The following is a 25,860-nucleotide window of genomic DNA, read 5'->3' on the forward strand; positions in this document are numbered from 1 at the left end:
CCCAGAATCAAACCTATCTTTTAAGTCTCCTGCATTAGGCAGGTGGGTTCTTTACCACTAGCGCCACTTGGGAAGCCCAGAGACATGTGTACTGTTAATAAAGGAGTTTATATGCACAAAGTTTAAAACACACAAAGGGATGAACCAGGTTATCTCCAGGGTCTCTTAGGATCCAAAGCTCTGTGAGTCTGAGTATTATATCTTCATACTGTTAATTACTCGTTTCTGAAAAACCCAATTCACCAAGCCTGGGTCAGAGGGTGCAAACTGGAAACTCAGAGGCCGGATTTGGCCTGTCAGATGTGTTTTATTTGGCATGCACAGTGTTTTCTAAATCCATAATATCTGCCAACATTTAAAAGTCCAAATTTCTAACTTCTCTTGGAAAATGGAGAGGAATATTTGGCAACAGCAGCCCACATTCCCACACAGCAGCAACCATGTCAGACGACAGTATCTGTGTTCCCCATTTTGCTACAGTCCTTGCCTAATCCTCTTGCTCATTCATGTCTCCTGCCTGGCCCTTGGAGGCATCAGAGTCTGTGGCCTGGCCCAGATGTCCAGTCTATAGTGACCTCATCATTTTCTATCTGATGCAGCTACACGCCCAGCCTTGAGGCTTCTACCCTAATTCCAGAGCAGACCCATTTTAACAGTTGGCTCATGAAGATGTATTCACCTGCAGGCCAGGAGTGTGGAACTCAGGGTTCCTGTCTGCAGAGTTTTGGTTTGTGACCAAAAAGTTGCCAGCCATATTTCAATTTCATAAACAGAATCCAAAGCCCTCTTGGGGGATGACCCATCAGATACTTCCTGATCAAGGCCGAGGGTAAGTCCCTTCTGGATCAGTCCAGAACACCCAAGTGGAGGACAGTCCCAATCTAGGCCAGGCTGGACCAGGAGGGCAGGGAAGAAAGCAGCTTTCCTAGCTATGGCCATGAGATGACCAGGGAAGCTGGGTACTGTTAGCGGCTTTTATAAATGCCTAGGAGGTATCACTCACAGTGTAAATGGCTCCATTTGCATTTGTGCAGTGCACAATCTGCCCGACTGTACATGTTGGCCTCGGGACTGTCAAGAGAAGGGAAGAAATAAATGTAGATGGTGAGGCAGGTGCATTCAGAAGTGATTCTACCGCTTTGTCTTTAAGGCTGCAGGGATGAAGGGTGGGAGGCAGAGGGTGAGGAGCCAAGACCTTGTTTGCCAGAGGATAGAAGCTGGAGAAATAGATAAGGGGCCTGGCCTCAGAGGGCCCCACACTGCACATGTGCTAAGGCCCATGAGATGACAGGAAGAGCCAGGACTAGTTCCAGGAAGCAGGGCTGGCCATCAGTATACCCAGGACCCCTTGGTTAACAGAGATAACCATCCTGTGCACACACACACACACACACACACATTCAGTCATTAGCAGAGTTATCTGCCCCGTTATACACACCCACAAAACATTATACAAACCCACAAAACCACAACATGTACAAAAAGCATGCATGTGTGCAGTTTTTTTCCTGTTGCACATATTCATATGAGTGTGTCCATACACACCATCACAGTGGTTGTTGGTAAGAGCAGCTCATCACAAAGGTATGTTTAATGAATATCTTCAAAGCACCCAAAGTCCTTTTTGACTGAGCTACTTGCAGGAGTCCAGCACAGCACCAAGTAACATGGGAGAGAAAAGTAATCAGCACAGAAAACCAGAAACTGCGGCCAGCAGCAGAGTGTTGGCCTGCAGTGCCCCCTACTGGTAGGAGGGGCATTTGTACTTTGCTTGAAGACTGAAACCTGAGACCTGCTTCTCAGGCACCTCTTCTTTTATTTTTTAAAAATTATTTTATTTCAATTTTGGCTGCACCAGGTCTTCTCTAGTTGTGGAGAGTGGGGGATACTTAGTTGTGATGCGCTGGCTTCTTATCGCGGTGGCTTCTCTTGTTGCAGAGCACAGGCTCTAGGGCGTACAAGCTCAGCAGCTGCAGCCCGCAGCCTTTAGAGCACAGGCTCAACAGTTGCGGTGCATGGGCCTAGGTGACCCACAGCATGTGGAATCTTTCCAGACCAAGGATCGAACCTGTGTCCCCTTCATTGGCAGGCAGATTCTTAACCACTGGACCACCAGGGAAGTCCTCAGGCACCCCTTCTAAGTAAGCCGCCAACCCAGGATGCCATTCTCCGTCCTCCCCCTCCCTTCTCTCACCTAGCCAGGTGAGACCCTGGCATCCTCAGAGCTGCAGCAGAGCATAGGAGAACGAACATTCAGGGCCTTGCACACCGCCCTGGAGAGCAATATCCACCACCAACAGGGATGGCAAAACAGGTTTTTCATCTTCCGTGTCAACTCCAGCTCACCAGTGGTGGCTGCCTAGAATGCTGGGTTGAGAAGGCTTCTGAAGCCAGGTCTGAGCTTAGCACTGAAGGGTATCCTTCTACTGTGGAACAGCACCAGCGATCATGGCAGTAAGCACCACTTCTACACTTGCCATTCCCTAAATCTCCAGATTTCCCCTGACCCACAATTCCAGCATGAGGGAATGTATGTCTGTGACTCTCTCACAACCACAAGGAAACTGACATTCCAGCTTTCACCTGAGTGTTATCTTACTTGATCAGTAACTTCTGAGCCAGCTGAAATTCTCCCTGGAATCCTCTTTGTGAAGAGCTATTTCTTGCTTCCACAGACAGCATGTGGATGACTCGTTAGATCCAGGTCCTTAAGTCAACAGGGGGCACTTCACTTTATCCCAAACTAATATTTACCTAAGGCCCATGTATCTACCAGCACTTATCACTTCTCAAGAAACTCTTCAGGGGCACTCATGAGCTGAGAACCACACGGCTGTGCTGAGCAGATACTAGCTAGCCAGCTGGGCTCAGCTTTAGCCAGGGGTCCTGTTGCCTGCCCCGCACCCAGCACTCAAGTCATACGTGTGCATCGAAATTCCAAATTACTATGTGCCAAGGCACTTGAAAACAGACCTTGAAATCTTCAGTCTTCGGATGCTAAGGGCCTACTGTGTTTAGCATCAAGATTCCCAATGCCTACAACCCCTGATGATGCCCGCAGCTGGGCACAGAACCTACTCCTGCTGTCCTCCTTTGCAACCTAGCCAGCCTCTACGTCCGAATGGGTGTAAGCTGGTCTCTCCCACTAAGGAGTAGGCCAGGGATGTTTGCCTTAACCCAGGGGTCAGCAAACTCTTCCTACAAAGATCCAGAGGAAATTTTTCACCTCCTTGATTTCTGCTGAAGCAATTCAACTCTCTTGCTGTAGTTCAAATGCTGAAGACATATGTAAACAAATGGGCATGGCTATATTCCAATAAAATTTCTTTACAAAAACAGGTGGTAGGTGGAGAAAGAAATGGCAACCCACTCCACTGTTCTTGCCTGGGAATCTCATAGACAGAGGATCCTAGCGGGTTACAGTCCATGGGGTGACAAAAAAGAGTCAGACGTGACTGAGGGGAGAAAATAATCCCAGGAAAGTTGAGGCACTTGCCAAAGGCCCCCCTAGAGCCTGGAGCCGCAACTGCTAGCCCACGTGCTGCAGCTACTGAAGCCTGCACGCACCCTGGAGCCTCTGCTCCGCAACAAGAGAAGCCACCACAAGGAGAAGTCCGCACACCGCAACTAAAAAGTAGCCCCTGCTTGCCGAAACTAGAGAAAAGCCCACGCAGCAGCCAGGACCCTGTGCAGCCAGACATAAAGAAAACCATTTGAAAGAAAAGCTGGTGGGCTAGATTTGGCAATGGCAACCCACTCCAGTACTCTTGCCTGGAAAATCCCATGGACAGAGGAGCCTGGTAGGCTGCAGTCCATGGGGTCGCGAAGAGTTGGACACGACTGAGCAACTTTATTTTCACTTTTCACTTTCATGCATTGGAGAAGGAAATGGCAACCCACTCCAGTGTTCTTGCCTGGAGAATCCCAGGGACGGGGGAGCCTGGTGGGCTGCCGTCTATGGGGTCGCACAGAGTTGGACACGACTGAAGAGACTTAGTAGCAGCAGCAGATTTGGCCCAAGGTGCCACAGTTTGCCAAACCCAGCATCAGCCCAAACATATGGATTCCACAGAACATGGGGGTGTCTGGAGGTGCTTCAGAAAGTCTGCAAATGTTTGATTCTAGCTTAAATTCTTCTTTGCTGTTTAGGAAGCTGCAACAAAGATGTACCCACTCAAGTCTATTGTGGCATTTTGCCAGGCAGGGAGTCAATATGTTCAACAGACTGTCCAGTGTTAAGAAGCGTCACATCTATGCACGTGGATGGGCCATTTGGCAGAAGAGTTAAGAGCCTGATTCCCAGCATCAGACAGACATGAGCTTGAGTTCTCCTGTTGCCACTTCCCAGCTGTGTGACTTTGGACAACTCACTTTACCTCTCTAAGCCAGCAGACCCGGGAGACCACCAGAGTGGACACTGGCCATCCATCATGCTCCCACAGCCCCTTTTTGCTGAAACGTGAGAAGATAGAGGGGCCAGGGCAACGGGGAGGGGGCACTCAGGGGCTCAGGACAATGCTATTTATAGCTGTTATGGAGGCATTTCAGTATTATATGCACCAGTTTGGCTGGACTGGTGCACACCAGTTGAATATCATTATAATGCTGAATCCACCTTGGATTTAGACTTCTTTCTGATTTCAATTTCCTCTGGCATCTTCTGCTACATCCCCATCGCTCTGACTGGGTTCTCAGAAAGCGGAGAGGACTGTTTTGCAGTGACCTTGGAAATCTCAGTGCGTAGTAACAGGGCTTCTGTTTTAACTAAGTGGCAGTTTCCACTGTGTCTGGGACTTGGTTGGTAAGTATTTCCTGGGACATGTTCTGCAGGAGTGCCATGCTTTTGGCTAGAAGCTGTGTCCTCTCTGCTCCATTGCTGCAGTCCCTGGCTGGGCCAGGGGCTCTGGTGCTTGTATGGCTTTTTAATTTGCCTCAGTTCAGTTCAGTTCAGTTGCTCAGTCGTGTCTGACTCTTTGCAACCCCATTGGCTGCAGCACACCAGGCTTCCCTGTCCATCACCAACTCCCAGAGCTTGCTCAAATACATGTCCATTGAGTCAGTGATACCACCCAACCGTCTCATCCTCTTTCATCCCCTTCTACTCCTGCCTTCAATTTTGCCCAGCATCAGGGTCTTTTTCAATGAGTCAGCTCTTTGCATCAGGTGGCCAAAGTATTGGAGTTTCAGCTTCAGTATCAGTTCTTCCAATGAATATTCAGGGTTGATTTCCTTTAGGATTGACTGCTTTGATCTCCTTGCAGTCCACGGGACTCTCAAGAGTCTTCTCCAACACCACAGTTCAAAAGCATCAATTCTTAGGTGCTCAGCTTTCTTTATGGTCCAACTCTCACATCCATACATGACTACTGGAAAAACCATAGCTTTGGCTAGATGGACCGTTGTTGGCAAAGTAATGTCTCTGCTTTTTAATATGCTGTCTATGTTGGTCATAGCTTTTCTTCCAAGGAGCAAACCTCTTTTAATTTCATGGCTGCAATCACCATCTGCAGTGATTTTGGAGCCCAAGAAAATAAAGTATGTCACTGTTTCCATTGTTTCTCTATTTATTTGCCATAACGTGATGGGACCGGACACCGGTTTTGGAATGGGACTGGATTTTCGCTTTTTGAATCTTGAGTTTTTTTTTGTTTTGTTTTGTTTTTTGAATCTTGAGTTTTAAGCCAGCTTTTTTCACTCTCCTCTTTCACGTTCACTTTTAATTTGCCTGCTGACACAATTAACAATCTTCTCCCCGGCACACCTCCTCACCGCTTGAAACGATCAGAAGGTGTGTCTGGCAGCTGCCTCAGCCTGCCCCCAGGACTTCTGGCCTTTTATGGCAGCCACTGAAAGCTCTTCCAGGCCTGAAATGCTCATTTATGGTTTCAATTATAGACTTTGGACCCTCGTGTCTCTCATTGCCCAGGGCTGCCCAAGTCTATTAACCGTGCTCCAGTGAAATAGATAGCTTTTAGCGCACCTTATCTTGCTGCTTTCCACATCATATCTTCCTGCTTCCCGAGAGCCCTGGAAGAATCAGCCCTGTAATCACGAGGCCCTAGAGGCAGGACCTCTTGGCCTCAGAGTCCCTGGGGTGTGTCTTAATTAGGTGACATCTGGTGCTGCCCTCGGAGTGCACGCGTCCACCCTGCTCACTCAGCCCAGTCCAAGCAGTGAGCCGCGGTTGTGCCCAGACTCTCAGGCTTCTTATGGCTACCGGCCAGCTCTGAGAGCCCCAGAGGCTCATCCAACCGGTGATTCTGACCCCAGAGGGAGGCGAGGCAGAAGGCCTTGGTGTGGTTCGGCCAAGAGCAAGGGTGACTGGGGCTGAGCTCCTTCCCTCACTTCCTTTTCATCTCCTCGAGGTCGTTCTCAGGCCTCGCAGTATCTCTGGCTGAGCCAAGGGCTTCGGCAGAGGAAAGAGCTCCCGACCAGGGCCTCTGACTGGAGGCCGGGGAGGATCCTGGCTGTGGCTGGGAATGACCTTGTGCAAGGACACCTTTACCACTTGCTCATTCCCTGATAAGGCGTCAGCAGAGCTGCCTCAGCACCTTCCACTCCCCACCCGCGGCACGGCCTTACCCTTCCTCCCCACAGTCAGAGTCCTGGCTGCTCCAGCACTGAGAGGGACAGCGAGCCCAGGACTCTTCTCACACAAACTGCCGCTCATTTCCAGAGCCAGCTCAGTCTTCTCACTTTGTTCTCCCTCCTGGGTTATTTGTCTGACTCTGCTACTATGCCCTACATTGCCCAGAACCTGGGCCGTTCGGACCCTGGGCTGCGTCCTCAAAAGGACAAAGGACAGGCTCCACATTGCCCATCGCTCCTTTCCCTGCCCCCAGAAGCATTCCAGCTCCCCTGCACACACCTCCAATCGCACCTGTGGCTTGCCTCATAAAGTGGTTGCTCACAGCTGGGATTCCCCCCGGGGAGCTAGACAATCAGTCCCCACCACTGATGTCTGCTTATCCCTCTGGGTCTTCCTGTGGGATTAATCACTGGAGCTCCCACCTTCTCTCCAGAGAGAGCCAGGCTTGTCAGCAAAGGAAGAGGCTGATTCATCAAGCAATGAGAGTTCTCCCCTGCAAGTGGTGGCACAGGCGCCGCAGGGGCTCCTGCAAGCTCACGGGTCACCTCATCCTGGAGTCCCTGCACAGCGTCTTTAGAGACAGTGAGCTCACCACCTCCACTCAGAATCCCAGCGCTGGAGAATCTCGCTAGTGGACATTTCACTCCTTCCTCACTAATCAGCCACAGCCCAAACCAGACCTCTTCCCACTTCCTACATTACCCCAGGCAGGCCTTTCCTCAGGCTAATCCTGGATGACTTCCCACTTCAGTCATTGAGCTTTCTTCCCTGCATTTGAGCTCACAATGAAAGGTGAAAGTGAAGTCGCTCAGTCGTGTCCAACTCTTTGCGACCCCATGGACTGTAGCCTATGTCCAACTCTTTGCGACCCCATGGACTGTAGCCTGTCAGGCTCCTCCGTCCATGGGATTTTCCAGGCAAGAGTGCTGGAGTGGATTGCCATGGTAAACACCAGTTCTCCACTGCTTCCTCCACCAACAGGGCTGCTTGGCAGCAGAGCAGGATACAACCACTGAGGGAGTAAGGGCTGAGATGAGAGAGTTGGCAGGGAGGAACAAATTAAATTTGGCTAAAAAAACACACAAAAGCAAAGGAAGCATTGATCAGGCAGTGCCCCCTGCTGGCCGTAGGAGAGTTTGCATGCAGGTTAAATTCACTCCACTCCTTCCACAAACTCCTGCACCTGTCTGCTGACCCCTGATAACTCAGGGGATCGCAGGAAGCAGACAGGTCGTCTAGTCCAGTGGTTCCCAAATGTGTAAAACTGTAGGGAAGTGGCTGTGGTTGATTGTGCATCTTGCCCATTTGACAAAGGCCTCTGGGCTGAGGAGCCAGCAGGTGCTGAAATCCAGCCTATATCCTGCTAACCAAGCTGTGCACCCCAGTGTGGTCTGGGTCAGTTCACAGGAATGGTTCTCTTTTCGTAATTCATTCCAAAGACCTCATCCTTCTATAACTTGTACAAAAGCGCCATATATATCAGGAGCAGCCCCAGCATACAATGCTTGCTTCAAAAAGGGCAATCTCATAAAACCCAAGCTTCTTTAGCTAAAGGAGAGTTTGAAGACCACCTAGAAGATGGGGAAACTGACTCATCAAGTAGTGAGCGTTCTCCCCGGAGATGGTGACGAAGGGGCTGCAGGGGCTCCTGCAAGGACGGAGTGTTCACCAGTGCACCTCAGGGGCAGGCCACCTCATCCTAGAGTCCCTTGCAAGGGAGCTTAAAGTCATACACTTAATTTGCCAAGACAGAGCTTAGAAGCCAGATCCCATTTCTTTGTACTACACTGAGCTAGTTTCAGCAGCCCTCCTTGAGGCATCCTGGCTGCTCTGACTCTCCCACCCTCAGTCTCATCAACTTCCCCCTGAAACCCAGCTACTGTGCACAGTCTTACTTTCTGAGCCAGGATCATGGCACAGTGTTTGCCTAAAAGGAGGGCTGGTGAGGATGCTGGCCCCGTCTGCAGTGTTCTACAGGTACCTCACTCCCAGGGATGAGGGCAGACATGCAGAAGGGCAGAGAGGTGGGGAACCAGAAAGGTCCGTTGGGTGGCGCTGGTGGCTCAGCTACTGCGCAGGGGCGGCCTGCTTCGTAGGTGAGGTCCGCCGGGATGTCTGAGCCACGCCGTAAGGCACGTGGGCGGCCACCGTGCCCATCTCCTGAGCCCCAGCCACGTGGAACATCTGGTCGTCAAAGAAGATATGCGGGCGGATCTTCTCCAGAAGGGGGCCCTTGGGTGCTCCCGCAAGGAACAGGGCCTCATCCGTCTCCAGGCCCCAGCTGCGCAGGGTCTTGAGAGCCCGGGCCCCCGAGCTGGCTGCACTGCGTGCTGTCACCAAGTAGGTGCGAATCGGACACTCCAGTCGCAGGCCCTTGGAGTAGAACTTCTTCTGCAGTCTCCCCAGTGCCTCCAGGAAGCCCTTTAAGGGGCCCTACAAGAAGGTGAAGGAACGCTATGAGCTTACCCATCTCCCAAACACTTTGCCCCCTCACCAGCTGGGCTCCCTACAGCACTAAGATCTTGCTGTTTGTGGTTGGAGTGTTTTGCAGGATCCCTATTAATCTCTCAGTTCTGCTCTGCCTGCTCAGGCTACTGCATGCATCAGTTGGATTGTAGGTACCCACGGCATTCTAGGTGTCCACACTGCTGTGTCAGAAAAAACACACCTGGGCCCCTGCTATTATAGCAGCCCACCAGGTATATGGGTGTCTGTCCTACAGCTCTGTAAGTGTGGCTTTTGTGCTCATCAGCAGGGAGGAGATTAAAAATATTTAGTAACTATGGCATGGGCACCCTTTAAACAGAATGGATTCTGGTTGCAGACTACTGGGACAGACAGACCAGTGTGTCACTGCCCAGTATCGACCCTGCTCCCGGGGCGCATGGGTGGCTCAGAGTGTCGTGCTCCAGTTTCGTAGGATCAGGGAAAGGATCAGGAAAGGTGTGCTTCTGATCTTGGAGACCCCTCACTTGCTGGGTGACCTGGGGAAAGCAGAGGTCTCCTGGGGCTCTGCCTCTCACTTAATGTAAAAAAAAAAAAAACAAACACAAAACCATCCTGCTCTAGTTCCCGAGGATTTAGGAAGGACCAAAAAGAAAGGAAGTGAAATGAACACCCAGGGGTCATAGCTAAAGCCAGCTGAGCTCTTGGAGAGAGGGACTTTGGGGTTACTGAGCACCCAGATTTTTGTTAAAAGCATAGACAGGAGCTCCCCAAGGGCTGGAGAATCCCAGTAGTTCCAACCCCAGGGGATTTCCACCAGCTCTAGGTCGTGCTCTGCTCTCAGGGAGACTCTGAGTAGTTTGAGGGTGAGTGAGGATCCCCGAGCCCCTGGCCAATGGATGGAAGACAGAAAGTGAGAAGGGCTGGTATGGTCCAGAGCAGACGGGCTGCCCCAGACCCCACACCAGCTGGATCTCCCTGCCCCGAGGAGGGACACTTGTCTGGCTCTTCCTTTCCTCCAGTGAGGGAATCGGGGGCTTCTTTAGAGGACGGGACCCTGCTCAGAGGGGTGGGGGAATCTCAGAGAGGGAAGGGCAGCTTCAGAGAGAGAGAGGGTGAGGCATTCAGAGAGGGATGGGGACTTCAGAGAAGGGATGGAGACCCAGAAAGAAGATAGAGGCCTTCAGAGAGGGGATGGGAATTTAGCAAGAGGGTGGGGACTCCAGGAAATGGACAGAGACTTCATAAAGGAGCTGCAAAGAGGCAGAGGCTTCAGAGAGCAGCTTCAAGAGAGAATGGGGGCTTCAAAGAGGGGGTAGGAATGTCATGAGAGTGGTGGGGGCTCAGAGAAGAGGTAGATGCTTACTGAGGGGGGCCAGGGGTCAAGGTGAGAGAAAGGCGAGCTGGAGGCCTGGGGAGGGGCCCTGGTTGGATTCTGGGCTGAGCTTGGGGTTTGACTCTGGGCTGGAGGTTCCAGCCAAGGGCAGGTTCTGGGGAGCTTCCTTCCTCCACCCAGGGGTTCCCAGGAGTGTGTGGAGCACCTGGGCCAAAGGCTTGTTCTCGTGGGCCTTCTCATGCTCAAAGAACCTGTCCAACCCATGGGCCTTCACGATGCGCTCTGACTCGTCCGAGAAAAGCACAGCGTCCCCGTCGAAGGCCACGCGCAGCTGACTCTGGGACACAGCCACGTCCCTGCTGGGGCTGAAGATGGTGGCCGCTGCGATCCCTGCATGGAGAGAGGCAAGACTGTCCCCCCTCATCTGGGTAATAGGCACCCCGACACCCACCTCAGCTGCCTGAGGGGCCAGGAGAGGGCTATCTCACCCTATCCTCGCCCCACCTGCCTCACCCAGGACTCAGGGCCCAGCAAAGGAGGGCCAACATTCAGAATATTACAAAACAGGCCAGTAAGAGTGGACAGTGGAGGGAGTTTCCTATCAGTCCAGTGGTTAAGACTCTGGGCTTCCAATGTCAGGGATGCAGGTTTGATCCTCAGTTGAGGAACTAAGATCCCACATGCTACATGAAATGAGGCCAAAAAAAAAAAAAAAAAAAGGGATGGAAAGTGGCTTTATCTCTGAGTAGGGCTCTGAGGACCCCAGACTAAGCCAGGGTTTCCCCTTTAGTTGCTGCTTTGAGGGAAGGTCTGGGGGGAGGGGCTCCCAGCGAACAGGAGGGCACTTGGAAGGCACAGGGCAGGAGCTATTTATCCTTATGCATCAGTTTGGGGGCCTTTCGATACTCTAGCAAGGGCACACTGGCATGGACAGTTGAACATCAGTCCTGAGTAGAAGGCAGGGCCCCCCAGGTCACCACTGTCCTTCCTGGGGCTCCTCACAGGCCCCTGATGTAGATCTACAGGAAGGACTCCTGACCCTGGCTGGGCCTCAGTTACTCTCTTACTATTGGTTCCTGCAAGACCCGCACCCTCTCTAGACCCAGATAAAATTAAGGATGCTTCATCTCTGTCCAGGGATCCCAGGCTTCAGTCTGGGGTGGGGGCACTGTGGGCAGCCCCTAGTCTGCAGCCAGGTATGCCTTACTCCCTGGTATGGTAAACAATCTGCCTGCAACACAGGAGATCTTGGTTTGATCCCTGGGTCAGGAAGACCCCTTGGAAAAGCAAATGGCAACCCACTCCAATATTCTTGCTTGGGAAATCCCATGGACAGAGGAGCCTGGCAGGCTACAATCCATGGGGTTGCAAGAATAGGACATGACTTAGCAGGTAAACCACCCCTACATGCCCTCCTTAGGGCTGCCTGGTCTTTAAAGTTTCCCTGGAGTAACGCGGGTGGCCATGCTTAGGGCTGCCTGGTCTTTAAAGTTTCCCTGGGGTAATGCGGGTGGCCATGCTTAGGGCTGCCTGGTCTTTAAAGTTTCCCTGGGGTAACCCGGGTGGCCATGGGAGGCAGCACTATTGACATGTGACTCAGTACAGACTCTGGACTTCTCCATGGGGTCCAGTGTGCCTGTTGCGAACCCTAGCTCCAGACTAGAGCTCACTGGATGACAGAGAGCAGTTTCAGGAGGCTGGAGACCTGGCCAATGTGCTCAGCCCATCCTTGATTGTTTACCTCTCCAAAGGCCACGTCAGCCCTGCTCTTTGGGGATCTAGGGTTCTTAGGCCTGGGAAGAGGCAGAGCTTTGGGAGGAGTGAGCAATGCCGGCTTCACCTCACCTTCACTTAGCCTGAGGATGCTATAAGCAAGCTCAGGCCCTGGACATCAGGCCAGCTTCCTTCTCAGCTTTGCCAGTGCTAGAGCCAGGATGAACCAGAATCATCTGATCTTGAGCAGGGCCTCCCTCCTGACTATGCCCTGCTCCCCAGCCTGGGCTTAACTTAAAGACATATAGAGGGACTCAAGCAGGACAGTGCCAAGGTCCCAACCAGAGGGTATGACATCTGTCTAGGAAAACGGGTTCTGCTTTGGGCTTAAAGAAAGCTTCTTGGAGCCCCATGCAGCTCAGGTGAGTAAGCCTCAGCAGGGAGAGAGGCCAGGCTTCTGGGCAGGAGATAGCATGAGAGAGGAAGAAGTAAGCGAACACATTGTTGGCTGCAAAGCAAACTTATTTGGAAACAATATTTCCAAAGGGGAAATATTGGTGGCAGAGGTAAATTAGAAGCTTGGGATGAACATACACACACTACTATATACAAGACAAAGCGCCAACAAGGACCTACTGTATAGCACAGGGAACTCTATTCAATATTCTGTGATAACTATATGAAAAAAGAATCTAAAAAAAGAATGAATATATGTATAACTGACTCACTTTGCTCTACACTTTGCTGGAAAAGTACTGATCTCCTTCCTCACTGGCCCAGAGAGGGACAGAGGCTGCCCATGGTCACACAAGAATCAGAACTCCTACTGATCTGGAGGATTTTTTTAGAAGGGAATAGCTTTCTGGGCTGCAAAGAGGGTTCCCACAGAAACTGACGGCTGGGTGATGTGGATGAGTAAAAGCATCCTCAACATGGTAGGGCAGGAGGTGGGAGAGGGAACTAGATGGGCAATGAGTGAAACAGATGGGACCTTGTTCTCAGGGTTTACAGGACAGGCCATAGGAATTAAGGGAGGTACTGCCCTTCAAGTTACCATGGCAACCCCTAGAGCCTGCTCAGAGCTTTAGGACCAGGCTGCCCATCTCTGACACTGGCTCCCTACACTCCTTTTTGCCAGATCCCCCACACTCTCCTTCTCCAGCTTGACTTACCTTCATCAATGGCCTCCTGCACTTTTTCTGCATCAGCCGACAGGTAGAGGTTGGTGTGATAGGCCTTGAGGTAGCAGATGGGGCTGTTGCCGCCTGTCATGCAGAACCTCTCGATGAACAGGTCTGGGGAGGAGGTAGAGAGGAGCCAGGTGATGTCTGGGTCAACCCTCAGCACCTCAGAGTGGTCCCTCCGTGTCCAGTGGATGCCATCTTGGTTCTGAGTGGTGGTGGGGCAGCAGAGTGATTCTCTGAGCGATTTTAGGCCAGCGTTCCCCTCTTTGAGCTTCCCCCATCCTTCATCCATGAAATGGGGATGACCACATCTCTGAAGGAGCTGCCTGGCTCACAGTAACATCCCCTTGTCAGGGAACCACAGTACTACAAAGGCAGGTCCCCAGCCATGTGATTCTTGGTCAATCCTTCCTGATCGTAGTTGATTGTATCGGGGTAGGCACCTGCCTCAAGCTGGGCCAGTCAGATTCTCTTCCAGCCTGGGTTGATAGTCACTGGTACCCATGTCTGTGCAGGTTGTAAAACTTTGCTTGTCAGTCAACAGCTGCTGCTCTGAACCCATGGAGTTACCGCATCATTGCCCCAGCCCCTCACACACGACGGTTCACCATGGAAGGGCACAGCAGGGGTCCTTCAGGACCCTGCCTTGGTACCATAGGTGGTGTCCATCTTGATTCCTCGGAGCTTGTGTCACAAAGTGGGTAAATATTTTTAATATCACCCCTGCTTCCAAGAGTTTGAAATTAGGATTAAAACAATGCCAACTGGTTCTCTTGCTTGCTGAAAACAAGGACTCGTAAACTGGTAAATTTGGGCCATATTCAAGAAAAGCAAAGAAACACAGTTTGGAGAAAGAGAAAAAGAGACAACAAAGGAAAATAAGAATGGGTTTGCTGAGAGAAGCAGAAATCAGGGCTCTTGTGGTCCAGAGAGAAAAAGAGCCCTGGAGAGATTACCAGTACTTGGATTCAGGCCCTTTGGGCTCAGTTTTACTTCCTTCCCTGTGGTTCCAAGAGGCACTCCAATAACCTAGTAAGAAATCATTCTCTTGAGCTAAGGCTGGCTCTAGAGGGTCCATTACTTTCAGTCAAGAGTTTGGACTAAGACACAAAGTCTGTTCACTCTGACGACTGCACCTGCCTCCCCCAACAGCCCTGTAAGACCTGTCAGCCCCACTGCAAAGAGAAACTGAGACACAGAGGCAGCAAATATCCAATTGCATTGCAAAGGGAGTGGGGCCTGTGCAAGGATGTGCTGGAGCTGGCTTGTACCAGCTTACAAGGGCCAAATGTCAAATATTCAGGGACTTTTGGAGCCAGTTAGATTGTTCAGTTATTGATAGCTGGACATCAGCCACAATGGGAGTATTAACACCCTGAAAATGGCAACGCATGATCAGAGTCTGGGGACGGGTGGTTTTGTTTTTTGAAAGAGCCTATTTACCAGAACCCCATTGGGCTTAAGATTCCAGTGGGCATACCTGCACCCTGCAGAGCTGGGATGCCAACCCTGGGTGTCCGCTAGGGATCATGTCATGGCCAAAGCTGTCATGCTTACCATAGTGGTTGATGCTGTTGATGAGACGGACACCCACTTGAGCATGGTTGTTGGTCACCAGGACGATGTCGAAGAGGTCCTCGCTCTCAGGGTACAGCTCCCGCAGCCGCCTGTTCACAGCCTCCAGAGCCTGGATGGGAAAGTGGGTCCTAGGGCTCAGACTCCCCAGGGAGTGATGCCTGGGGTTAGTAGCCAGGGTTGGGGATGAGGGGTGGGCTGGGATCCAATGCTTGGAGGGGAGGGGAAGTCAGGGGCTGGGCTCGAGGTCAGATCAGTGGACATGGACTATCACCTCCTAATCTCTGTCCTTGTATGGGTTGATTATTGCCCATTCAATAATGTAAATTATTAGATTTTGACACCTCACTAAAAGGGTGAGTGGAAGTCGAAATTCATCTCAGGTTCCATGAACTAAGCTGGGTATCTGAAGTGGGGCTGCATTCGTTCAGGGGATGCGGAGGACTCTTCTTCTCACAATGGCTGTCCCCTTGCCAAGTCACGCTCCTGTGGGGTAGCACTACCCAGAGGGGACCCTTTTCCTTTACTCAAACCCCTATGGGAGTGCTTTTATTTTTAAAAAAATAAGAAGTAATTAAGATTTCTTTAAGTGAAAGCAAATTCAGTAGATAATCGTAAATACAAAATATAAAATAGTTCAATATATTAGATTAAGGTATTTTTCAGTTACATTTTTATGTTCCTCTCTAGTTAATCTGTAATAAAAGACAGTGTTCTTTGGGGGGACTTCCCTGGTGGTCCAGTGGCTAAGACTCTGGGCTCCCAATGCAGGGGGCCCAGATTTGATCCCTGGACAGGAAACTAGATCCCACATGTGACAAGTAAGAGTTCGCATGCCACAGCTAAGACCCGGTGTAGCCAAATAAATAAAGATTAAAACACAACAAAAACAGTGTTCCTTGGATGAATACTATGTCTGAAATTATAACAAGATTTGCGGCAGAATATACTTTTTTATACATTCCTTTTCTCCTATTTTTTCTATTATGGTTTATCACAGGATATTGAATATAGTTCCCCGTGTTATATAGTAGGACCTTGTTTATCCATCCTAAATGCAATCTACCAACCCCAACTCCCGTGGGAGGGCTTTTAGCTAATGCCCATGAAGGCTTTGTATGGCCAGTGGCGGGACTGCCCCTCACCTTCACAAAGGGGAAGGCTGGTCCAGGACTGAAGGGCTCGTTCTCGTGTTCCAGCTGGTAGCGCACGTATTCCTCCACGCCCTGCTCCGTGTAGATCCGCTGCTCCTCGTCCATGCGGAACAGGGCTCGGGAGGACACAGCGATGGTGACGGCATTCTGGGGCTTGGGCTGCAGGGATGCAGGAGAAGGGGTCTACCCTCAGACTTCCCTGAGGCGGGTCTCATGTACCAGCCTTTCTGGGAACTGGGGCAGGGAGAGAGCCCAGGCCTGGCCTCTGCCCTAAAGGAGCCCAGTCTTGGGCAGGGACAGACCTAGATCAGGATCCCCTCTGTGAAGGACCCAGCTGGGGACTGGGGGGAGACGATGGCTCCCCAAGGAGGAGGACAATCTGGTGGGAGGCCATGTCCTCAGGGAGTTTGCAGTCTAGCTGCCCAGCTTGACATGACAGAAAAATGAATACAGTGTAAGCAGCCAGAGTATGATTGATGCTCAAGATGGTCTTCAGAAGGTGTCCTTTATAAAATGGGAGCTACACGCCCCTGGGAAGAAATGGCGCCCAGAAGCATGACAATTATAGAAGAAAATCTGTCTCCAGCCTAGATCTTTCTCCTGAGCTCCAGACTGTTATTTCTAACTGCCCAGTTGACTAACAAACACTCAAACTCATCATGCCCAAGGCTGAATTCCCAAGGACAGCAATCTGTCCACCCTCAAGCCTCACCCCGCTCCCCTCTTCCTCATCTCAGTGCTCCGCACAACCAATCACTCATCCCCCAGCCCAGAGCCCAGAAGTCAACCTCAAGTCTTCCCTCTTCCTCTGCTCCCTTCCCCTTCAATCAGTCACCAAAACCTATCCACTCTACTAGAATCCATCCACTTCTTCCCGTCTTCCCTACCATGGGCCAGCCATCACCATTTCTTATTCCCTCCAATATGTGGTCCATATTGTCGTCAGGGGATTTTTCTCAAATTCAGATCTGATCATGCCCACCCCCTTCAGTAGTGCCCTCTGTGTGGTAAAGAACCTGCCTGCCAATACAGAAGACATAAGAGACACAGGTTCAGTCCCTGGGTTGGGAAGATCCCCTGGAGGAGGGCATGGCAACCCACTCCGATATTCTTGCCTGGAGAACCCCATGGACAGAGGAGCCTGGTGGGCTACGGTCCATAGAGTCGCAAAGAGTCAGACACAAGTGAAGTGACTTAGCACACATGCACCCACTGTCATCAAATTCTTCTCACACTCTGATCAGCAGCCTTGAGGATGGAGTAGGAAGCCCTTCATGAGACTCCTACCTCTGTCTCCTCTCTTACCTTCTCATTACCCTGCTTTGCTCTATCTGACCTTTCTATGTCTGAGCACATCTTCCCCCACCCCTTCTCTGAACTTTTACACTGGATGTTTTCTCTGCCTGATTTGCTCTTTCCCTGACTCCCCATCCAGCCAACTTCTACTCAACCCTCAGGTCTCAAACTACATATCATCTTTACAAAACTGTCCCTTATCCCTAGTAATGGGCTTGCTACATTTTCTACCAATTTCCTTTTTAGTAAAATTTTAGTAAACTTAGTAAATTTTTTCCTTTTAGTATAATTCATTGATGTAGATGCTTGACACTAAGGAAATGCTGAATCTCCTGGACTTTGGTAGTCTGTCTAATCTGCCGGTCACTCAGCCTACAGCTGGGATGAATTTCAAAAGACCATGTGGAGCCATTTGAATCTTTCTGCTCTGCTGTAATATTTTCAATAAACCTCTGACAACAACTATATATGTGCATATATGTTAATATACATAATTGCTTATCTGTTGTTGTTGTTGAGTCCTTAGGTCGTGTCTGACTCTTTTGCGACCCCAAGGACTGTAATCCACAAGACTCCTGTGTCCATGGGATTTCCCAGGCAAGAATACTGGAGTGGGTTACCATTTCCTACTCGAGGGGCTCTTCTTGACCCCAGGGACCAAACCAGAGTCTCTTGCATTAGCAGGTGGATTCTTTACCACTGAGCCACCAGGGAAGTGCAATTGCTTATTTAACTATTTCCGTTTCTAGGCAGAGTTCTAGAAGCAGGAACCATGCTTAAGTTATGAGGGAGCAGGAACCAGAGTTATCTTGTTCATTTATTGTATCTCTAGTCCTCCAAACTGTGCTTAGCATATAGTAGGTGCTCAGTAAATATTTAATGTCTCTGAACTTTTAAGCAATTTATTTTAATGAAAGACAGTATTTGCCATAACAAATTTAACACGAACAAGAAACTTCACTGCAGTGCCCTTAACTGTTCAAATTGCTTGAAATATAGTAGACGCTCAGAGAATACTGTTTGAGTTGACGCAGATTTGATAAACATTTATTATTGTTTCTTTGTGCCAAGCACCTGGGCTCTGCCTGAGGATGGTCCTGGTAGAGACTCGGCTCCTGCCCTGAGAGTCAGAAGCTGGTGGGGGAGAAAGATGGGTAAACAGAGGTGCAAAAGGACCTGAAATGAATGCTAGAACCAGGCGAAAGCAAAGTTCAGAGGAAGCTGCTATGGGAGAGGTGGCGTCTCAGCAGAGCCTTGAAGGAGGAGTGGGGTGAAGGAAGGCATGAGGAGCTGTGAACACATGCCGTGCCTTCACAAAGGTGAGCAGAGCCCTGTGCATGGGGGCAGAGTGTAGCTGAGCCCAGAAGAGTAGGCAGGTGCCAGATGCCAGAAGGCTTTCTTTCAGGGGCCCACGAGGGTCTCAGAACTCCTTCAGCACCTCCTGTGGAATAGGGAGAGGGGAATGCCGCCACAGGCAGCAGCCGGACCCTGCATAATCCCTGCGGAGGATGAGAATGCAGGTCCCCAAGGGACTCACAGTTGTCTAGAGAGTCCCACTACATCTCTGTGACTTGAGCAATCTTGGGACCATGGTTCCCATTCGACAGATGAGGAAGCAGGGACTCAAGTTGGGGGCAAGGCTCATAAATGGACCTTGCATTGTGGCCTGCTCCTAGCAGCCCTGGCAGCCACGCAGTCAATCCCAATTTTTCTCTCTGGAGTCAAGCCTGGGTCCCAATCAGTTGACAACACTGAGTGATGACCATGTGACAGGCACTGATTGGGGGACCATACAGATGTGATCCCCGCCCCCAGGGAGCTTATGATCTATCCCCAAGGCAGAGGTCCATGCCTCCTCTAGAGGAACAATGTCCAATAGACCTCTCTGTGAAAATGGAAATGTCCAGCACTGTCCGTGTGGCTGTATGTGGCTAGAGAGCCACTTGAAATGCAGCCAGTGAGAAGGAGGAACTGAATTTTTAATTGCATATAATTTTAATCAGTTTAAACTTAAGTAGCCATAGTGGCTAATGAAGCTTTAGAACCTCAAAGTAGGAACAGAAGACCAGAGTCCCCAGACTCATGAGGCAGACGTCAGTTTGCATTTGACTTTTACCCCATTCAAGATAGTGTGTGGGGCCAGCAGGGCGAGTCTAAGGTGTTGGCAGGACAGGTGACCGTCGTCTGGGGCTCAGCCCAGTAACTCTGTCAGCCACCAACCACCCCCAGTGTCTGTGTGTCCTTGGGCTGGGTACCTCCCAACCCCCTTAGCCACTGTGAGCCTTCAAGGAAGGAAGGTAAAAATTAAAGAAAAGGGGTAATAGAGGGATGGCCTGGGACGGTAAGAGTACAGTTGCGAGGGGGGTGGGGAGACCCACTCTCAGAAACCCAGGAGGTCTGCTGGCCTTCAAGGCAGGAGCTGAGCTTGCCTCGCCCCCTGGACTTACTGCCCCAGGGACAGCCCATCACCCCTTCAAGGACAGAGAGCCAGCTGCCCTCCCAGCCCCTTCAGGCAGGTTCCCAAGCCGCCGCTCCAGCCCAGGCAGCCAGCCAAGGTCTCGCTCCTCACTTTCTGTCCCACAGTCCCTGCCAGACTGCTGTGTCCTGGGTCTTCTCTGGCTGACCTGCACATATCCCATCGCATCCCACCTCTGGCCATTGCAAGAAAAAGATCCCAGCTGCCTCAGTCCCAGGAGTCTCCACTTCCTTCTTTGACAGATGGGGAAAGAGGCCCAGAGACGGGCAGAGTATTACTCGAGGTCATCCAGCAAAGCCACAGCAGAGCCAGGATAAGATCTTAAGCCTCTGGCCTCCGTCCACACAGCAGCACCACCCACCTCTACTCCCCTCCTCAAGCACTCCTGGAAGACCCCAACCCCTGCTATATCCACTGTCCTGGATGCTTCCCTACCCTCCTGGCCTCCCTTTCCAGATCTGGGGGAACTGGTGAGGGGCACCATGCCTTCAGACGGAGGTTTCAAAGGGTAGGACTCTTTACCCCCAAAATGGAGAGTCCCAGGATGGGACCCTGCTCTCCTGCTTAGCCTGCTCTGACTCTGTACAAGTGAGGAGGAGTCTAAGGGCCTAGAGGGCCTTAGATGCTGTGGAAAATTCAGATCCCAGCTGGAAGAGAGGAACAGCCTGTCCAGGCTCCAGGCAGAGCTGAAAGAACAGGGGAAAGGGGCTGCTCAGAGCTGGGGAGAAGCCAAGCACCTAGAGATGTCCTTGGACCTCGCTGCAGAGGGAGGCCACCCTGTCAAATGCCATCAGGTGTACCTCAGGGCAGTTCCTCCAGAAATCAGGAAGAAGTCCAGACATCGGACTGAACCATGGATCAGAAAGACCCTCTATGCCAGACCAAGGTCTCAGTTTAAGAGCTCTGGACTCCAAGAAGCCAGGTCCCTCCAGCTCTCTCTGTCTTTCACTGGAGTGGTGTTGGGGAACCGGCTGGTTACTCCTGCTTCAGGGACAAGATTGAGGCGTCATGCAGGGCAACCTGGCCCCACCTGCCTGCCCGAAGAGCTCGCATTGAGGCCCTGGGATTTTGCCTGTTGGGCCCAAGATAGGAACATGGCCACAAACTGCTGTTTCTAGAAGGACTTAGAGACAGAAGAATTGCTGGAGGAGAGGGGAACAAGATAGGTCTGGACTTAGGAAGTCCTCTGACCTCTTGAGGTGAGGGCCTCATATAGACCTTCAGGGTTAACTATTTCACTCAGGAGCCGGGGGATGAGAATAAGTCTAGGCCAGACCAGCCCAGGAGGCCCAAAGCCCCCAAAATAGCCAGTGGGGGGAGGGGTTCCCACAGGAAGGAGTAGGGGCCAGGAAGCCGCCAGTCTCCTTGCCACCCAGAGAACAGCAAGGTCCAGGGACTGACCGAGAGGTCATAACTGACGACTGGGCCTGAGCTCCCGGAGGAAACGGACTGGTGAGCTCCACTCACCACCCTAGTCTCCATCCCCTTCTTTCCATCCCTGAGGCTGTGACGTTAGTCCAGCTTCCTCCCCAGGCAGGAACCAGCCTCTTCACTGCTCTGCCTGTTACCAGGCACACCCTCTCCAAGCCATCCACATACACAGCCTCACTTTAGCAAAGTGACCTTGCTAAAATGAAAACGAACCAAGTTAATCCCTTGTTGAAAAATCCTGTAGTAGCTCATAATGGTTTTCATACTTGTTTAAAAAGTAGGTTGACATTGATGCAAATAAACTTTTTGGGAGAGCCCCAATATGTAAACCATATAGTACCATATTTTATTGGTATAAATTCATACCATGAATTCAATAGGGCTTCCCTGACAGCTCAGTTGGTAAAGAATCTGCCTGCAATGCAGGAGGCCCCGGTTCAATTCCTGGGTCAGGAAGATCCCCTAGAGAAGGGATAGGCTACCCACTCCAGTGTTCTTGGGCTTCCCCGGTGGCTCAGCTGGTAAAGAATCCACCTGCAATGTGGGAGACCTGGGTTTGGAAGATCCCCTGGACGAGAGAAAGGCTACCCACTCCAGTATTCTGGCCTGGAGAATTTCATGGTGCAGTCCATGGGGTCCCAAAGAGTCAGACACAACTGAGCAACTTTCACTTTCACACACATAAATTCAAATGTATTATGTATTCAGATGTTTGTGGTATATTTATATTTAATGTCCACCAATGAATACAGGAGGCCAGTGAGAATTTAAACTTCATCATCTAGTCAGTTTGTTTATGTTTCAATTTGCTGGGTTTTGCACAGCATTGAGAAAGTCCTGATTCATACCAATAAGTGGCTGCGAATGGTAAAAAGGCTTTTTTGTTTTGTTCTATTTTAAACTACAAGCCTCAGGAAACTCAACCACAGTTGTCAGCAATCTCACGATACTCTTCTTTTAAAACAGATCACCATAAAAACTTCATTCTGAGGTTTGCTAAAAGAGATCATCGACCTGTAGCATAAGGTAACACACTGGCGGTCTCCAAGGTGCTAACATGTCCACCAACACATTTGAGTGAGCTGAGTTTTATCACATATTTTTACTTTTGTAAAACATAGTTTGAGGAAGAAAGAAAATGAATTGACTTCATCTGTAAGCAGACACCCTGAAACATGGGTCTTCATGGAGCCTAATTTTAAGATCTCTAACCCCACTGGAGAAGGCAATGGCACCCCACTCCAGTACTCTTGCCTGGAAAATCCCATGGATGGAGGAGCCTGGTAGGCTGCAGTCCATGGTGTCGCTAGGAGTCGGGCACGACTGAACGACTTCAGTTTCACTTTTCACTTTCATGCATTGGAAGAGGAAATGGCAACCCACTCCAGTGTTCTTGCCTGGAGAATCCCAAGGACGGGGGAGCCTGGTGGGCTGCCATCTATGGGGTCGCACAGAGTCGGACACGACTTAGCAGCAGCAGCAGCAGCAACCCCACTGAATAAGATCTGGACTTTTTAATGCGGCACTCAAGGCCCTCTGTGGGTCTCTGGCATCTTCCCAACTCCTCTCCTAAAGATCCTGCATTTTACTTTCTCACTCAGTTTCAAAGACATCGACCGTGTGTCTTTTGCTCATCCTGTTTCCCTGTCTGGGAAGGTCCACCTACTCGGGCTTTAAGATCAGCTCAAACCAAGCCACCTCTACAAGACTTCCTGAGTTGGCAGTCACTGCCTTATGCTCCCACTGCTAAGGTTTTCACCTGGGCATTCACCATATCTAGGGTCTCTGTGAGCTCCTGGGGCAGGGACTCAGCCTAATTCATCTCTCAATCTGCACTGCTGAGCAGGACTGGAGGTGCAGCAGGGAATGACTGGTGACCAGGTGGGCCTCATGGAAGGGGTCTTTGGAGGGAAGCAGCAGGGTGCTTTAAGGTCAGTTTGGAGCTCTTTGGAGGATGCTCTGAGCTAGCTTCCATCCTCCATCCCCTTCCCAAGCTCTGAGATTGGGGAAGTTGGAGTGAGCAAGGCCCAGGAACCAAGGGGAGACGAGACTCCTCTGTGTGAGTCCTGGAGGGCTGAGGCGACCACCTAGGTAGCAGAAACACTGATGCCAGCGAGGGCTACCCTGTGAGGGGAGGAGAGCCCGGAGCTGGGGCACAGTCCAGCGCTGGGACCCCAGAGTCAGGGACGCAGAGCCCTAACTAAGCTCAGAGCGCAGATTCCAGTGCAGCTCCCTTCTCTTAAAACCCAGGGAGCCTGGCACCCCGAGCCGGAGCCCTGTGCGCAGGATGGCAGAAACCGGAGCGCACAGCAAGGAGCCGGATTTACAGAGTTCGGTTACCTGAGCCCCGGCGCTTCTGCAGGCGCCGCTGACCGGCTTTGCCAACAAGTGCTGCCCCCGTGCCCCCGGCTGGGCCGCGGCTCGGACGGAGCTGGGCCCTGATGACAGCATGGGGGAGGAGGATCCTGGCGTGGAACCGGAGTCCCGAGATAAAAAAAACACCCGACCAGAGCTCTCAAAATAAAACGGAGCCTGTGCCAACGGCCTGGCATATGCTGGTGATGAGGACCTGCGTCCCTTCTCGGAGGGGCACCACGGGTCCCTCTCCGAAGGGCTGACGACCCCTCCTAGAGTGACCCTCACCCTGCCCTGCCCCATACCCATGCCCTGGTCTTACCGATTTGGGTTTCTTCTGGGGCGCGAGGTTGTCATAGAAAGTCTTGGCTTCCTCCCACTGCGGGGCCGCGGCGGTCTCTGCTCCTGGCCCGGGCTCGCGGGGCTCCCGGGGCTCCCCGGGTTCCATGCTCGGCTCTGACCCTGCCTGGCCGAAGCAGGAGGCTGCGGAAAGCGGAGCCGGCGGGATTGGGCTGCGGGAGGGAGGGAGGCGCGTCCAGGGCGTGAGAAGGGGGCGGGCAGCCGTGGGAGAGTGCGCGTGCGGGCCGGCAGGAGGGGGGGCAGTGCGCTGGGTGCTCAACCCGACCAGTCGGCAGGCGGTGTGTAGCTGCTGTTGCTGGTGGAGTTATATTTCGGGACACTGAGCTCTCCTTCCCCAACCGCCCCACCCCTACTGAGGGTTTAGACCCTTCGGCTCGCAGGACTGAGCCTGAAACCAGGCCTTCGGGCTGCTGAGGTTTCGGGATTGCGGGAATCCTATTCTTCGCAGGCGGTCAACGGCACCGAAAGAAGGGGAAGCCTGACTACTATTTTTTTTTAAAACCCAGGGTGGTGATCCACAAAGGAGAAAATGAAATTCTAGCCACCCCCCCCCAAAAAAAAATTAAAAAGCTATTCTCCCCTCCCCTCCCCGGCCCCCACCGTATTTCCTCTCTGATGCCAGGACCCTGGAACCCTGAGCGATGTCTCCTGGGATCCTAGTCAACTTCGGGGAGGGAGAGGAGGTGGTGGATGGACAGCTCCATCCAGCAGGATGGACAGTTCCTGCTAGAGCAGGAACCTGCTTCTAGCGGGAGCCACATTGGAGGGCCCAGCCCGTCAGCTCCTCCCCAACAAGGCGGAGGGACCCTTGAAGTCGGTGGCAACACCAGGCTCCCCTTGGCGGGGCTAGGAACCCAGACCAGACATCGATGGCCAGCAGGGGGCGCACCCTCCCAGGTCCCACCGGCTGAGCTTGGTTAGTTACAGGCCTTAAAGTGGTTAGATGGAAGGAGGATAGAAAAGCCTAGGAAACCAGGAGTCTTGGACCACCGTCCTGGAGTTCTAGAGCATTGTCCTCCTTGATGCAGAGCCCGAGGTGTAGACACTGATGCCACTCATTCCAAGGCACGGGTTAGGAAGCGAACAAGGGACATCTCTGTGTGTGTCTAAAAGAGTGCAAATGTGGATGAGGGCAGCAGGAGAAAAATACCGGCTTAGCTTGGAGGAAGTATGACTGGGATGGGGTACAGAATGCAGGGGTCTGCCCACTCTCCATCATGACCTGGGAGGAACCAACCAAACTGCATGGGAGGAAGGGAGAAATACAGTAAGTCCCCTGCATACAAACGAATTCCGTTCCAAGAATACATTTGTAAGTTCAATCTGTTTGTAACTCCAACAAAGTTAGCCTAGGTACCCAACTAACACAATCGGCTATATAGCATTGTACTATGTTTATAATATATTTCACATAAATAATACATATAAAACAAACACAAAAAATGAAAGAAATATTTTTAATCTTACAGTAGAGTACTTTGAAAAGTACAGCAGTACCAGCTACATCACCACTGTTTTTATGCTTGCTTCTGGCCATTCTGGGCTTGAAATAGATACTGTACTATTGTGCTCTATACAGTGCTATAAAATACACAAAAGCACAACCACTTGTACAGGAGGCACCCATGTGACAATATACACCAGACACATGAACTGACACGATTGGCCAGGTGATTGTACGTTCACATCTGTGTTCGTAACTTGAAGGTTTGTATGTAGGGGACTTACTGTAATCATAACAAGACATTTTAAGATTGAGGGAAGTATGTTTAGAGTTGTCTTTCTCCACTCATGGTAGATTGTTTCCATAAACGGCCCCAAACTCTCTCCCATCCTGCTTGCCCCTTGGCAGTGTGACTTGAATATTCCTCCCTTGCAGTGGTGGCACTGAATCTGAGTCGACCCAGTGTCTTGCTTTGACTGATAGAGTGCTGTAGAAGTGATGT

At 51.3% G+C, this 25,860-nt stretch overlaps 1 protein-coding gene across 3 annotated transcripts; it reads right to left on the reverse strand.

Moving 5' to 3' along the window:
• Nucleotides 1-287: 287 nt before the first annotated feature.
• Nucleotides 288-24,139, reverse strand: NT5C1A (5'-nucleotidase, cytosolic IA). Of its 3 annotated transcripts, none has more exons than XM_086380724.1 (6): nucleotides 23,877-24,135; nucleotides 15,988-16,155; nucleotides 14,825-14,954; nucleotides 13,256-13,378; nucleotides 10,576-10,760; nucleotides 288-9,022 (listed from the first exon to the last, which is right to left on the reverse strand). In XM_086380724.1, the coding sequence occupies exons 1-6, from the start codon at nucleotides 24,000-24,002 to the stop codon at nucleotides 8,657-8,659; spliced, it is 1,098 nt and encodes a 365-aa protein (XP_086236850.1). In that variant the 5' UTR covers nucleotides 24,003-24,135; the 3' UTR covers nucleotides 288-8,656. The 3 variants fall into 3 exon arrangements, 2 of the variants coding, with proteins under 2 accessions (XP_086236850.1, XP_086236857.1); XM_086380731.1 differs by having other exon boundaries at nucleotides 13,256-13,472; nucleotides 23,877-24,072; XR_015156337.1 differs by having other exon boundaries at nucleotides 5,715-9,022; nucleotides 13,256-14,068; nucleotides 23,877-24,139.
• Between the last annotated feature and the right edge of the window lie 1,721 nt (nucleotides 24,140-25,860).

The sequence above is a fragment of the Bos grunniens genome, chromosome 3 (assembly GCF_055505025.1).
Source record: "Bos grunniens cultivar Pamir isolate PY7600 chromosome 3, Bosgru_T2T1.0, whole genome shotgun sequence".
Taxonomy (NCBI): domain Eukaryota; kingdom Metazoa; phylum Chordata; class Mammalia; order Artiodactyla; family Bovidae; genus Bos; species Bos grunniens.